Source organism: Acanthochromis polyacanthus, chromosome 13 (genome assembly GCF_021347895.1).
Source record: "Acanthochromis polyacanthus isolate Apoly-LR-REF ecotype Palm Island chromosome 13, KAUST_Apoly_ChrSc, whole genome shotgun sequence".
NCBI lineage: Eukaryota > Metazoa > Chordata > Actinopteri > Pomacentridae > Acanthochromis > Acanthochromis polyacanthus.
In genome coordinates, this window is record NC_067125.1 from 17,908,390 (window position 1) to 17,923,892 (window position 15,503).

The following is a 15,503-nucleotide window of genomic DNA, read 5'->3' on the forward strand; positions in this document are numbered from 1 at the left end:
TCAGTTGTTAATCTGTAAATCATCCCAGTAAGTAGGAACACAGAGTTTTGTTATTTGTTATTTTTTTTACCAAGAGTGAGATGAGAAGAGTGATAGCGCTCTGCATAGTAAATATACACCTACGTGCAGCAGCAGGTTAGTGTTTCTAAATGTTTTTCTTACACAGGAAACTCCCGAGTAGTGATGGATATAAAGTATTTTTACTCAGGTTCTGTATTTAAACACAAATTGAGGTACTTGTACTTCTGCTTTTTTGTACTTTTGACTTGGCTGCATTTATTTGACAGCTTTAGTTACTCATAAGAAACATACAAAAACATATAAAATGTGTTTTGTTATAAATTAATCCAACCAACACTTTATACAAATACAGATTGAATGATTTGTACATTGATCAACTAGTTAACTGACAGAAAATGTATCATTTTGACGATCATCTTTTTTCTTTTTGTTTCCCTTTTCTCAAACCAAACAGTCAGTCTGCGGTTTAATCAGGAATGAAAATAATTATTAGTTGTATGTAATAGTTTAAAAAAACAGCTCCATTTCAACCAACAAAAACAGTAAAATCCTTTTTTTACATTACTGTAAGAGTAATAACAATCTAGCCATAGTCCCAGTGGAAATTGAGTTCTTTTAAGTATGTTTTCATGATAACACCCACTTAAATACCATTTTGAATGAAACAATTTTTTTCAGCTTTTCATGGACAGAGTACTTTTACAACATGATATCAGTATTGTTACGTACTCTAAGGATGTGGTTACTTCCTCAAGAAATGATGGTAATTAGTCAGCTTTAGAGTTCAGTTCTGTGGAGTCCCTTCATTTCTGTACATACTAAGACCAAGTAGATTAAACACTACACATATAAGCTCTATTCCAGTTCAGGAACCGCATCTTTTAAGGATGCAAAGGTCAAACTGAGTGTTGTTAAATGACACGTTCTGGCCCAAAGGCAACTTCCTATTTGCGTCACCAGCTGTTTCCGCTCCTGCCCCTGCGTCTCGGAGCGCTGCCACTGTTGCCAAGCAGCCTTGGCAGTCGACGCTAACATTTGGGACAAAAGCTGGGACTTTAGCCATTTTGACAAGATATAACTTAAAATTAAGGTTTCCTAGTTTTGTTTTAAGACATACTGAAGGACATAAAGACAACTAAATCCTTTTTAAAATGCAGTCTTGAGCCACCAAAGTTCTGCTTGCGGAGTTCACCATATTCTCAAAAGTCCAACTTTCAACGGCACATAATGAATCTTGGGATAAGTTTGGCCGTGAATGATGAACACATTGAATTCTTGAATGGCCGAGGAAAGAAGGGGGCATTTGTTGGCTGCATTTCAAGGAGTCTTCAAAATGGGACAGCCTTGGATGCACCGCTGTTATGTTTTTGACCTTCAAATGCAGACTTAGAGGACAAAGTCTCTGAACTGACACACAGCAACAGTATAAGTCTGCTTTTAAATTCCTTTAAAGAGATATTTAATTCAAAAAGAACATTTTAGAAAGTAGATTTTTTTGACAAGAGATAATGAGATGGCCAATACCAATTTTAAGATGCATTTTTGTCTTAAATATAATACTAGAGCCAGCAGCCAGTTAGCTTCCTTTGGGACAAAGACTGGAAGTTGAGTTGACCGGTTCTGCCAGCACCTCCAACAATTACCATGTTACTGCTAATACAAATTGCTACATTATTTCTTTATTCCTTAATCCAGTTTAATGCACCAAACCTTAAAAATTACACAACAAAAGTGTTAGCTTGAACCACACTTGCTGTTTCCTCATTTCCAGTTTACATGCTAAGCTAAGCTAAACTAAATGGTTGCTCCATATTCACAGTAGCCTTACTGTACATGAGAGTAATAGCAATCTTCTCAGCAAGAAAACAAATTATTCTTTTAAATTACACAGAACACAAGTGCAACCCTGACTGATACAGACTAAGAGTCAATTAGCTGTAATCCAGACTACTTCAAGAGTTAAACCTTGATCCACCAGCACTTGCACCTTAATGGACTAACTGATTTTAATGCATCCTGATATATGTTGCTTACTTTGGAGAGACTTATCTCTCTGATAATAATCTGAGGCCTTCTGAGGGCACACTCAGGCTTCTCCAGCTGGCCCCTCTCCAATGACCCCGTGTCTTTGAAGTGTGAAGTTAAAAAACGTTTAAGTGGAGAGGCTGCCGAATGGTAATGGAACTTCGGTCAAAGCATTTCTGTTTGATTCACCAAAAGCCTCAGCCCTGACGTACAATGCGATACCATCTCGGAGGCTGGAATGTATTTCCTCCCCCGCTCGATGAGGCTTAATTTGAAGTTGGAGGCTTTTTTTTTCTACCTGAAGCCAGATCTGATAAAGCTGCCTTCATACAGCGTTCATCTAGCTCAATTTGTCATCGAGAAAGCATTAGAGGAGATTTCCTTTTGTAAAGCAGAGGTAAATTAGTGCTGGTGATAATATCAAGTGCAGTATTTAAGCTGCAGTATTTTCACACTTGATTGGACGAGATGAAACTGTTGGGACGTTCGGTGCTACTTCACAGTTTGGGGAAAATTTGCTTTCTTGTTGAGAGAGTGGTGATGCCGATCCCATCGCTGTAGATATATATTAATGACATAATAGGTGGTTATCTTGACTGAGCAAAAGACTGGAAAAAAGGAGGAAAACAGTTACAGAGCGTATGAAAAGTAATCACACCCCTCTTATTGCTTTTCAACATCGACTGGTGGTCAAATTAATTTGGCTTTTTGGACAAAAATGTGCAAAAAAGATCCTCTAAATAGCAGTGAATGGCTCTTTTAAAATCCAACTACAAATTCTCAGTGGGATTGTGGTCACTGTGGTCTCTGACTTGAACTTTCTCTGTGTTTGTCTTTTAACCATTTCTGTGTAGCTTTCACTGTATGCTTTATGTTATTGTTTTGCTGAAAAACTAATCTCCAGTATCCTCTATGATTTCCCTATACTTTGCTACAATCATTTTACCCACTACATTTGCAACCTTTCTATGGCATACTGCAGAAAACAATCCCTAAATCATGATGCTGCCACCACCATGCTTCACAGTGGGGTTGAAGTGTTTGTCATGATGTGTAGTGTTTGGTGTCTGCCAAACATAGCATCTAGTCTGATGGGCAAGAAGCTCAATTTTGATATCATAAGACTAAATAACTTTCATCCAGTTGATGTAAGAGTCTCCAAGGTGCCTTCTGTTGAGCTCTAATCAAGATTTAATATGAGCTTTATGAGCTTTAACGGTAGCTTTCTCTTTGTCACTCTATCACAAATCTTTGACCAGTCTTTCCTATCTTGGCCGCTGATGCTTGTTATTCCTTCAGAGGAGTCATCGGTGTCTTGGTGGCCTCTTGCATGAGTCTCTTTCTTGAATGGTCATTCAGGGTCTTAGGACAGCCTGCTCTGGTCAGATTTGCACATGTGCCATATTCTTTCTGTTTGTTAATGATGGATTTACCTGTACTCCAAGAGATATTCAGTAACTTGGAAATTTTCCCTTTGTCCATCCTTTGATTTATGCTTCTCAATAACCTTTTTAGGGAGTACTGATTGACAAGTGACTGGACCATCCAGGTACAGATGTCTTTATCAACTGAGACACATTAATCAGTTAGCTGCACCTGTGTTGAATAATCACTTTAAAGAGGACAATACTTGTGCAGCCACTTGTTATGCAGTTTATGTTTATTCAATTCATATTAATTTGTAAAAATCTATTTTCACTTTTTGACAAGAATCTTTTTGTAGATTCGTGTCAAAAAACCCTAATAAATTGACCATAATTCAGTATTCAAAAGCAATAAAAGGGATAAACTTCCAAGGGGGGTGAACACTTTCTAGAGACACAATATATTCAATGACAGATATAAGAGTGGTATCAGTCTTCTCATGTAACTTACTGCAAGAAAGCGAAAAGGCATATTGCCAAAATTTATTTCCACATTCAAGAGGCCATGGCTTCTTGCTTATTTCCCAACATATTTATTACGCTGTCAGCATTGATCTACATGTTACAAACACCAGGTCAGTCTCAGGCCAGACAAGTGCAAAACTACCTCCAGCAGACAGACCTTTAACATGGGGCTAATAGAGACAGTATGCAGTTGACAACCAGTTCAGTCCTGCAGGGCGAGAGGCCAAAATCCTCGAGTTCCACCCCTGTTTGAGAAAGGATCAAATGCTCAGTGCAACAGCTGTGGAGCTGCAGACTCTTCCCATTCAGCCACTAGATGGAAACAATAGTCTGCTCAGCACAATCACTGTTGCATTCATTCCTTGCATGTTGTGTCTCTGCACCACGTTGTCTCTGCTTATCATGCCAATCAAATCATCATATCTGTTTATGGATTCAGTGTGTGCATGCGTCTTTGTGAGTCTAGAACAGCTGCCCTCCAACTGCTCCGCCCTCAAGCACTTGCTCCTTCTGCAGTTTCCTTAAGCAAGGCAGTAGAATCCCTGCCAGCTGCAGCACTGCTTCGTTGACCTGCATGGCTCCATAAAGTTTCACATTATATTGCGCGAAAACATTAGCAGAAACGGTGACAGAGTAATTATGAGTCAGCAACAGTGAATCGCCATGGGGACTATCATTTTACCAGAGGAGCGGGTTATTTTCTACAACCACATTGGAGAAAAATAAACTACTCAGTGTTTGACTCAGAGCAGTAGTGGCAGATTTCTTATTAGGGATCCAGAGGGGAAAGTTTTGGCCTCTCCTTTTTAATTTTTGTGTCGTTCTTGTAATTACTTAATAAAGGAAAATAATCATGTCAGCTCCATTTGGTAAATGTTATTAATATGACTCATTGTGTTGATGCCGGGCTGTGAGGTTTTCTCTTGACACTGCCACCCAGCAGTGGTGCAAAGTAACTAAATATTCTAAACTAAAAACCATTTACTATTTTTTGGCGCTTAAGTTTAATATCCCTCCATTGCATTAGAGAGTCAAGTATTGTACTCCTCACTACATTGATTTGACAGCTGGAGTTTGTTGCAGATTAAGATTTTATCCTATATGCAATACAAGTCTGTAATACAGTAAATTTAACTACTCAGCTGTGTACCACAACAAGTAGCTATGATACCTTATACTTCAAATCTGCTATATATCCAACATTGAGAGTTCCTTTATAAATTAAACTCTATTCGCAACATAAAATGTTGTTTGCAGGTCAGTCCAGCTGAAATAATAATTCATTGGTTTCATATATTGAAATATAGACGAAGGTCATTCTGCTGTATAATGAACTTTACTTTAGTAAAAGTACCGAAGGCTACATGAAAAATTCAGCAGTGTACCAGTAAAAGTACCATCTGACTAATATATTACAATATATGACATCATTAGATTATTAATAGTGAATCATCAGTGTGTCAGCAGTTTGTTAGTGTTGTAGCTGCTGAAGGTGGAGCTAGTGTAAACTGCTTTATATACAGCTGAATAATGTGCAAAATCTTATCTTAAAAGTAACTAAAGTTGCCAAAGCCAAAGAACAACAAGTTCCTCGGAAATGTAATGAAATGGAAATTTTAAGTGGCATTAAATGGAAACACTCCAGTAAAATACAAGAACCTCCCAACTGTACCAAGGTACATTACTTGAATAAATGCCATTTTCCATCACTGTTTGCTATTTGAGAGCGTTTGCTGATTTAGCTGTCTTTTACACACCACTGGATTGTCAACTGGACCATGGAGACGGTGACAATAAAGGCTGCAAAGGCTCATTTTTTCAACTATACCTTTATCTTTGGTGGACTTTGCTCTGTAGTGCAGCTTCTTCTTTTCATTTGTTTTAATATCAGTCTTTAAGTTAATATTATTCTTATATGATGTAGATTCCTTAAAGTCTCTGTGTAGTCTATCATGAAACCTAAAACTATATTTCTGTGGATCAAAATTACATGTTTAGTTTCAGTTACTTTCAATTTTTTCCATGGGAATCATCCCATCCTCCCTTAAAAGGGCTCAGATCTATCTCTTTATTGGTTCTTCCTCTAGAAGGTATAGATCTATGAAGTGTATCCCTCAATTTCCACTGCAGCTCAGGCACATCAGCTCACCTACGCCTCTGCTCAAACACTGCATATTCAGCCATACGTGCTTAAACAGAGCACTGATTCTGAGAAAGACGAATGATATGGAAAGCCCCCCAGCCTGCAAGTTGAGAGAAATAGTCCTTTATGTTTGCTACATATAAAACCGCAGAAGTTCACTGCAGTTTCTAGGTGGGAATAGCCTACTCAGCCATAGTGTTATTTTGTTCATGATGTGTCTTCCCGCATTTAAAAAACACCAAACAAAAAACAATATGTGCATGTTAACAAGGCAAGAAACCATGTGGTATTCACTAGAGGTGGTCTTTAAATAAATTTTGCATTTCACTTACAAATTGGAGGCTGCAGAATGAGAGACTGGTTAGTTGGGGCCCCTTCAGCATATTTTAGCCCCTGGGGCCCCTTTTTAAGTTAATGCGGCCCTGCTCATGCTAAAGAATAGCTTTAAGTGTAGGACTTTATACATAATGTATTTTCACATTGTGGTATTTCTCCCTAAATAATAGATGTGAATGGAGGGTGTTATGCAAAAAACAAAAAACAAACAAAAAAAACTGTAAGATCCTAATAAGGCTACTGCAAGTCTTGCTTTCAAAACTTTGGAAATATGTTGGCAAAAGTAGCAAAACATACAAAGAAATGGAACATGGAGTATTATTATTGTATCAGATGAGCATTTTTTTGTGTTGTATTTTGTGCTTTTTTAATGCAATCTTCATATTTCCAGCAACAAAAGTGCTTGATTTTCTTCATAAAAATGTAAAATGTGAAATGCAAGAGCTTCATATGTGCACAGTAGTTGAGCAAATGGGATATCGCAGCACCCAAAGAGTATTTTTGACACCTAAAAGATCATTTTGCTGTTGAAACTTCTGCATTTTTTCTCCAGACTGCAGGAGTTTGAACTGTAAAAGAGCTTTAAATACTGTGGCACTGCTGCTTTTACTCAAGGAAAGCCTCTGAGAGTACTATTCGGGGCAGAAATGTCAGAGGTATTTGACCATCCTCCAGCATCTGTCTGATAATTTTCCTTGTGTGGTGCTCGCGTTGAAATGTGAGCGTCACAGAGCGCCCACCCTCCCCCGCCTCCTTCTGTCTGTCTCCCCCGGACTGAAGTCCCACTGAGCGGCTCGCAAACTTCAGTGTCGAGGCTGAAAGCGGAGGACGAAGAGCCGACAGCAGCCATCTGGAACCGCAACAAACCGCACCGACGGCCGTCTTCCTATCCACCGTGCGTCGGTCGGAGGATTTACGCACAGCTCGATGCTTTCCCTCCGCTGTTCACCGAAGTTTCCGACTGTCACGCTTTAGTTACGGACCTTTTATCGCCTAACTGTCGGTGGGAGTAATCGCTCCAATTCAAGGCTAAATAATCACTTCTCTACTTTGTGTGTGCGGCTGTGCTTTTTGGGGGAAGAGATTTTCTAACGGAGCGCCGCTACATTCGCCTCCAGCATGGGGAAATAGCTCCGTATCCGAGCCCGTGTGTTGGTTTTTCCTTTTTCTTCCTCCAGTCTTTTCATGATCATTTCTTTACAAGACAGAGCTTTTCACTGAAGAATAATGAGCATGGACGGTTGCCCGTTGAAGGTGGTGATTTTTCTGTGGTGTCTGCTGGTTATTTCTGGCTCCAGCTTCGAGATCGGCTCCTACGACCTGGAGCGAGGCAGACCGGCCAAGTGCGAGCCCATCGTCATCCCCATGTGCGAGGGGATCGGCTACAACCTGACCCGCATGCCCAACTTCATGGACCACGACGACCAGAAGGAGGCTGCCATCAAGCTCCAGGAGTTCGCCCCTTTGGTGGCTTACGGCTGCGACGTGCACCTCCGCTTCTTCCTCTGCTCCCTCTACGCCCCCATGTGCACGGACAAAGTGTCCACCTCCATCCCCGCCTGCAGACCCATGTGCGAGCAGGCTAGGGAGAGGTGTGCCCCCATCATGAAGAAGTTCAGCTACACCTGGCCCGATTCACTCGACTGCTCCAAGCTGCCCACCAGGAACGACCCCAACGCCCTGTGCATGGAGGCCCCCGAGAACGAGACCCGGACAGAGGGGAAGAAAGGCGAAGGCATGCTCCCGGTGCCCCCTCGGCCCAGGCAGCCGGGCACCAGCAGCGGTCGTTCGCCGGGCAGCATGGGCTCCTGCGAGAACCCGGACAAGTTCCAGTTCGTGGAGAAGAGCCAGTCCTGTGCCCCTCGCTGCTCCCCAGCCGTGGACGTCTTCTGGTCCAGGCAGGACAAAGACTTTGCCTTCATCTGGATGACGGTGTGGTCCATCCTGTGCTTCGTCTCCACTGCCTTCACCGTCCTGACCTTCCTCCTGGAGCCTCATCGCTTCCAGTACCCTGAGCGGCCCATCATCTTCCTCTCCATGTGCTACAACGTCTACTCAGTGGCCTTCATCATCCGCTCAGTGGCCGGGGCTGAGAACATCGCCTGCGACCGTGAGCACGGCGAGCTGTACATCATCCAGGAGGGGTTGGAGTCCACCGGCTGCACCATCGTCTTCCTCATCCTCTACTACTTCGGCATGGCCTCCTCCATCTGGTGGGTCATCCTCACCCTCACCTGGTTCCTGGCTGCAGGGAAGAAGTGGGGCCACGAGGCTATTGAAGCCCACAGCAACTACTTCCACATGGCTGCTTGGGGCATCCCTGCTCTCAAGACCATCATCATCCTCACAATGAGGAAGGTGGCAGGAGATGAGCTGACGGGGCTGTGCTATGTAGGAAGCATGGACTCTGGGGCGCTCACCGGCTTTGTCCTCATCCCTCTGTCCTGCTACCTGATCATCGGCACGTCCTTCATCCTCACGGGCTTCGTGGCTCTTTTCCACATCCGGAAGGTGATGAAGACGGAGGGCACCAACACGGAGAAGCTGGAGAAGCTCATGGTGAAAATCGGCATCTACTCCATCCTCTACACGGTGCCGGCCACCTGCGTCATCGTCTGCTATTTCTATGAGAGGCTCAACATGGACTACTGGAAGCTGAGGGGGCTGCAGATGAAGTGTGGCTCTTTCAACGGCCACAGCAGCGACTGCTCGCTGCAGACGTCGGTGCCGACGGTGGCCGTGTTCATGCTGAAGATCTTCATGTCGCTGGTGGTGGGCATCACCAGCGGGGTGTGGGTGTGGAGCTCTAAGACCCTTCAGACCTGGCAGGGCCTGTGCAGCAGGAAGCTGGCGGACAGGACTAGTAGTAGGAAACCATGCAGCGGCGTCAGCTGCGGCAGCACGCACTGCCACTACAAATCTCCTGCTGTGGTTCTGCACATGGCCAAGACTGACCTCCACTCAGACAACCCCACACACGTCTGAGAGGGAACACACACACACACACACACACACACACACACACACACACACACACACACACACACACACACACACACACACACACACACACACACCTATGCCCTGTGTAAGGAGCTGCTAAAAGACTTTCTAAAGAAGATGAGTGTTTGAATTGAACTGTCAGTCACTTCTCTGCTGCTGCCAAGGGACACACAGGTACAGGCGTCACTATGAGAAACTATCTATCAACAGTATTCAGTGCATAAAGGGAAATTGTTCAGTATTGTTACCCATATTTTCCTGTTCATAGTGTTCTGTGCAGTAGACATGCTCAGTGTTGCAAAGCAAAAAAAGAAAAAAAGACTGTTATGGGAGGCATCTTTGGAAATATTAGTCTATTCTCCTCCCTTCAAGTGGCATGATTAGCTGTATAAATCTGTATAAATGTTTTATTTATTGTAAATATATTTAATTTAAAGCTCACCTTGGCTCTTACCGGATTTGTTGTTTAGATACATTTATTAAAGGTCAAAGGAAATTAAGTGCCTTTTATAAGAACTCTCTGGTTTTGGCCTTTTGGAGGATAATAAATTTGTGGAATTCATGTTCAGCTCTCCTGCCTTGTTGTTATTTTGGTATCTGCTACTGATTATGCAACCATTTTAACAATCCTGAGGTTTAATAGTGGCAACTGATTGTTCAGATTTCACTCTAGCTTCGCTGCCATTCTTCTCCTGGGAGTTTTTTTTTTTTTTACAGCAGGATTCCCGCCACGTGTTGTCTTCCCAGTGCACGCTACATCCCAGAGGCGTCCCTGACAATAATCCTCAAAGAGAATCACTGATGAATAGAGTGACAAACCGTGGCAAGTATTAATGCTTGCATCATCAGGCTTAAAAATGCAGGAGCAGTATGCGGAGGAATATATTTAATTAATGGCTGTTTTAATCCCACCACACTATCGCTGTTGTTGCCCTCTCGCTGCTCCATTTGATCCTCATGCAAACACTCAGCACTTTGATGTGAGAGGACAAATGTGAAGTGGATTTCAGCCTTATTGCATGGTTTCACTGACAGATTTAAGTTCAGCACGGGTACTCCGAATTGTGGTTGCTCACTGAGTAGATGGATTATTAATATTCAAGTTTATGTGTGGTTTGCGGTGCTTGGAAGCTGCATTTCTGATATATATTAAGGAAATTCTGCTAGACAAGGAGTTTTCTACAGAAACGGTGTACCTTCAGGCCTTCAGAAACTAACCTGAGGTATTAATAATCACTGGCTGATTCAGAGAAAAAGAATGCCCAACATTATTTTCATTGAATAAACACTAAGTTGGTTCTTGCGAGTAACTTTTTCATAATAAAGTCAGTTTTATTATGCACAAGAGCCACCATGTCCTCAGATGGTCCATAAAAAAGTGAAAATAAATAGCTTTTACATTACGGGACTTTAACAATTTAAGTGCCAACGTAAATTGCAGCCTCACACAGTGGAAATTAGAGTGTTTGACAGCTGGAGGAGCTGATTGTTTATTATGTCTGTGTGTAATTGTGTGCTGTGTCACCAGCAGCAGCAGCCGCAGCAACACATGGGAATGATAGTTTGGAAAAATTGTGATGACCAGGAGCTTGTTTTCATTACATTACTGGAACGTCAGCCGGGTGAACCAGGCGTGTGCTCGCTGACATCTCCAGAGGTTAAAAGTTGTTCTGTTTTCATTTTTCCTCCATTCGCATTCCAGTGGAGTTAAAGCAAGACTCATGTACTACAGCTTGTTCCATGCACACTTTACAACACACACACACACCAGTTTGAATCAAAGATGCATTATGTCTCAGTAGTAAATTAACCACATTTCCACCCGGTGCAGCGTTGTGTGGATCGCTGCAACGCCTCAGTTAACTTAAATTACTTATTCCTTCCTTCTCCAGAACAAGATGTGGGTTAACTACCAGCATCCTCCCGTTTTTCTGTTTTCATTACTCAGCCATTGTAGACGTCGTCCACGGTTTGGCAGGCGAGCACAGCCAGTCCTGGACTCTGACACTGTGTGGATCACATTTAACTATTAAAAAGGGGTGTTTTGCTTGGAGCGCGCTCGCAGCCAGAGTCTCGACTGGTGGTGTTTCAGCCACATGTTCCAGTTCATGGGCGCCTGAACGGGGGCGCGTGCTTCCTCCCTGGTTTGCACTCCAGTGACACGACCCGGAGAGGCCAAACACTTGCTGCGTGAGACACAAACCAGCGTGTCCCACCTGCGCTGAGCTGCACTGATTAGATAGGAAGGAGGTAGCTGTGGAGGGTTAAGCACCTGGGTGCAGCACAGAGGGCAAGTTTGTCCTCTGCAGCAGTGTTTTGTTTAAGCGTTTTTCCTCCTCAGCATTTCTTTTTTAAATTTTCATACCCCGTCTGTGCCTCTTTTATTGTAATTTTTCCATGTATTGCTGAATAGGACTAAGATAGGTTCTAAAAAATCACAAAGGTCAACAGAAATGACTTGCAATAGCAGCAACAGGATGTCTTTGCTGTGTTTCTTTTTCCACAAATATAAATTCTATCACTACATTTCCAGGTCACTCACGGCTATTTTTAGCTTCTCTCTCTTTTGCAGAGGGAAGGAATCACACAGCTCAGAGCGTCAGATAGAGGCAAGAAAGAAAAGGTTCATTCCAAAAGCAGAGTTTGTTTGAGCTGTGGTTCTTTTGGCGCCGGAGATGTGGCTGCCGGGAACACCTTCCCTTCACACACACACACACCTGAGGTCTGCAGTGCTGGAGCAGCGCCAGCCAATCAACACTGAGCCTGTTTTGCTGAAGACCCCACCCCATCTCCAGTAATGCCCAATTTCAGGAGTAAGCAAGCTCGGTCTCACTCGAAAAGATTTAGTTTGGCAGAGCCTCGGCGCTGTTTTTCTTCTCTTCTGGCTCAGGAGGTTAAATAGTGTGAGGGTCAGTCGCGCTGTGCAGCGAGTTTGTCTGGGCCAGAAGTGAGACTACTCCCAGAAAAGGCAACACTTTTCCTTATAGGCTCCTTCAGGAACATTTCATTGTGTTCGCTGTGAGCCCGACTGTATTTATTGATTCAAAAGCGACACAGAACAGGTCTATTTACTCAGGATTTGTACAATTTGTTTTTGATTAAACAGGCGTGGAAACACCTCAGCAGTTATCCCGCTTTAGCTGCTGACACCATGTTTTTGTCTGCTGAGGAGAAATCCCTCCATCTGGTCATGGGTCTGATTAAAGGCAATCATTATGGCATCAATGCGCCTCCCTCATAGACTTAAACCCCTGCCCACCCCTGAGGGTAAAAAAGAGAAAATAAAGCATCCTTCATTACCCTGCCCTCCCTCCTCCTGCAGTCCCTCGCCCCCCTTGAGCACTATCCCTTTCCTGTGCTGTTTTGATGTGTAAATGAGTGTATTGAAAACCTGCAGGCCCCCAAAGAGATGCTTTCCATGAAAATGCAGCAGTCAGAGAGCACCAGAGTTCACACAGCTCACCACTCCTCGCAACCGGACTCCAGTCAAAAGCCCAATACGACGACGCCGTCTCCACTGTTAGGGCAAGACACAAACAAGCACAAAATCACACAATTACACATGCATGCTGACTCATATCATTATGCAGACATGATCATTTACATGGTGGTTTCTGAAAAGAACCCGCTGCAGGGCTGAAGACACAGTTAGAGAATTTGGCTTTACAGTGACTTCTTGTTGAAATGAGGATACAGTGTCAAGTGGCTGAAGAGATACAGCAGCTGGAATTTTTCTGCAGCATTCATCAAGTCAATGATATGAAAGTTCGACAGGCTGAGAGATTAAAAGTCCATGTTGGAGTACAGTGGATTGTTCAGTGTCTCGGAATGTCAGCAGTGCAGAGGAAATGCCTAAAGGTGTTTTTTTTATTCAGAATCACATGTTTTATAATCAGCAGCGACTCATTAATCCATGGTTTATATACAGTTCTTGCTGTCATATTGACTCCCAGTACAATTTCTCACTTTTTTTCTGTCTCAGACAAAGCAAATTGTTGCAGCAGATCAAAGAAATTACCCTTCATTCAAGAGAATTGGATTGATAAGACATACATCTCTACCCAACTTGAAGTTTTGCTCACTTTAAAAAGTAAAATATTACTTCTCAGTACAGACTGCAGATTTAATATTAGCTAAATGTCCAGGCTCAATTTCCAGACTTCATCGTTTAATCTTTGGGTAAAGATGTGAAGACTTAGAAGAGTTAGCTATTAATTAAACATCAGCCAAAAGAGACTCAAATCAAGATTTAAACTTCAGTGAACAAATGCTTAGAGATTCCCTCCACACTAGTTTCAGGACATATAAAATATTCTTTTAGGCAGTGGGGCACATTTCAGAAATGTAGCAGGTGACATATTATATATATACAGCAATTTATTATTATCGGTCTATTTACTCTTATCATTTTGTCTGTATGAGCAAATCTATATGTGAAAATATAAAATTGAGAGATTCTGTACAATAGGAATGGTGCAGAGTTTTCAAAGTGACAAAATAAGACAAACAACTGGTCTGCATTTTCACTCACTAGAACTATAGACAGTGAAATTGACCTTTTTAGACACCTTGACATCAATAGACTGAAATTCTAGTTTTGTGTTGTTTGAACTATCTTTGATATCTGGATCTTTTTCTTGAAAAGAATGACTGCACTTCTTCTGTCATTACCAACTACTTAAATATTGTGTGTATTGCAAGTAAGGTCAAAATGACAGGAAGGTGGAGTAAAGACCAGGCGGATTACATTAAGAGCACTGTGCAGAAAGTGAAAGTTTTGAGAAGAAGTTTCCAGCTTTTTACTGTATCTTTTTTGTGTGTTTTTTTTTCACGTCCTTTGATCAATAAGCAGAAGACAGAGAAGTAAAGCTTTCTCATCCCTCTGTACTCATTCCTGTGCTCCGTCTGCCTGTGGCTGAAGGAGAGATGAATCAGGGAACAGAGGGAGGTTCCACCGCTCGCTCTCGCTCTCTGAAGCCAACAGCATTGCTGTGATCACTGTTAATCTCCTTTGCCACTCTGCTGCCATCTCCTCAAATACATTCATCTCATTTCCAATAGCGTTCACGGCCTCTTCTTCCTTTCTAATTAGGCACCGTCAAGATTTCAGAAGTCACCCTTTGGTGTTCTGCAGCATGCGAGATCGCTCATTGAGCGAGGGGGTCAGCGATGGCAAGTATTTGTTTGAGGGTTAAATCACAGCAGGCCTTTCATCATGTTGTTATGTTGCACGATCAGAGGCTTGGGATTATGTAGGTCAGACGTTGGAGAGTGAGAGCGCCCCTTTTGTAGCTGCCATTTTTATTCAGTTGCTAGGCAGCACCCACTCTAATCTCGTGTACCAAAGAGTCTCTCCCCAGAGAAAAAGAGAGGGAGCAGGAGTTACAAAGGACGAAAAAAAATGTGAAAACAGCATCAACAAAGAGCACAAACCCATGCAAGGACTGCTTTTACAGAAACTCTGAAGGGAGGGAGTGGAAATGGACAGGATGTGGGAGTCTAAGCTCGGCCCTGAAACCTGCTCCGACCCTCCTGAACATCCTTAAACCCCTGTGGTTTGTTTGTGCCATTGACTGGACAAATAAAGGATCACACAACTCCAACAGCAGGCACAATTCAACATCTGAATCTGTGCCGCTGTGCACATGCTGGGAAACCAAAGCTTGAGTCTAGCATTTCAAGACAAGCGAAAGAGGTCCAGCGGGTCAGTGGAAGCAGGACAGTCACAGTTTGGACCCAAATTGTCTGTCAACAGGTACCGAATGGATCAGACCCGCTCAGAACCGGAGCTCCATCGTCTGGCAAGTGTGTCTGCTGTCACACTGCTGCTGCACCCCCATCCTAAATGTGCTCATGTCACGCTCCGCCATCAAAGGCTCACCCCTCGGCTCTGTGTTCTGAGAAGGGAGGCACATCCCTCCTCCCCCCACACACACTGATCCTCCCCTCCCACCCCAGCCCCGGGCTCAGTAAGGATCTGCTATTCTCCGTTGCATTTCACACTCTTTGATTTGGAGTTTTGAAGTTTGTTCTTGTCTGCCTTTTTTCCCTCTCTTTTTGGCTTTACTTGCGTTTCATATTGACTG

The 15,503-nt window shown here is 43.0% G+C and overlaps 1 protein-coding gene across 1 annotated transcript; it reads left to right on the top strand.

The window, feature by feature from the left end:
• The first annotated feature begins 7,104 nt into the window (after window positions 1-7,104).
• fzd9b (frizzled class receptor 9b) lies at window positions 7,105-9,979 on the top strand. Its single transcript, XM_051958028.1, has one exon. It carries the CDS (start codon window positions 7,642-7,644, stop codon window positions 9,397-9,399), a length of 1,758 nt encoding a protein of 585 aa, XP_051813988.1. The 5' UTR covers window positions 7,105-7,641; the 3' UTR covers window positions 9,400-9,979.
• The last annotated feature ends 5,524 nt before the right edge of the window (window positions 9,980-15,503 follow it).

Excerpts from the sequence above, each read along its gene's own strand:
- fzd9b (XM_051958028.1), top strand. The coding sequence starts at position 7,642 with ATGAGCATGGACGGTTGCCCGTTGAAGGTGGTGATTTTTCTGTGGTGT.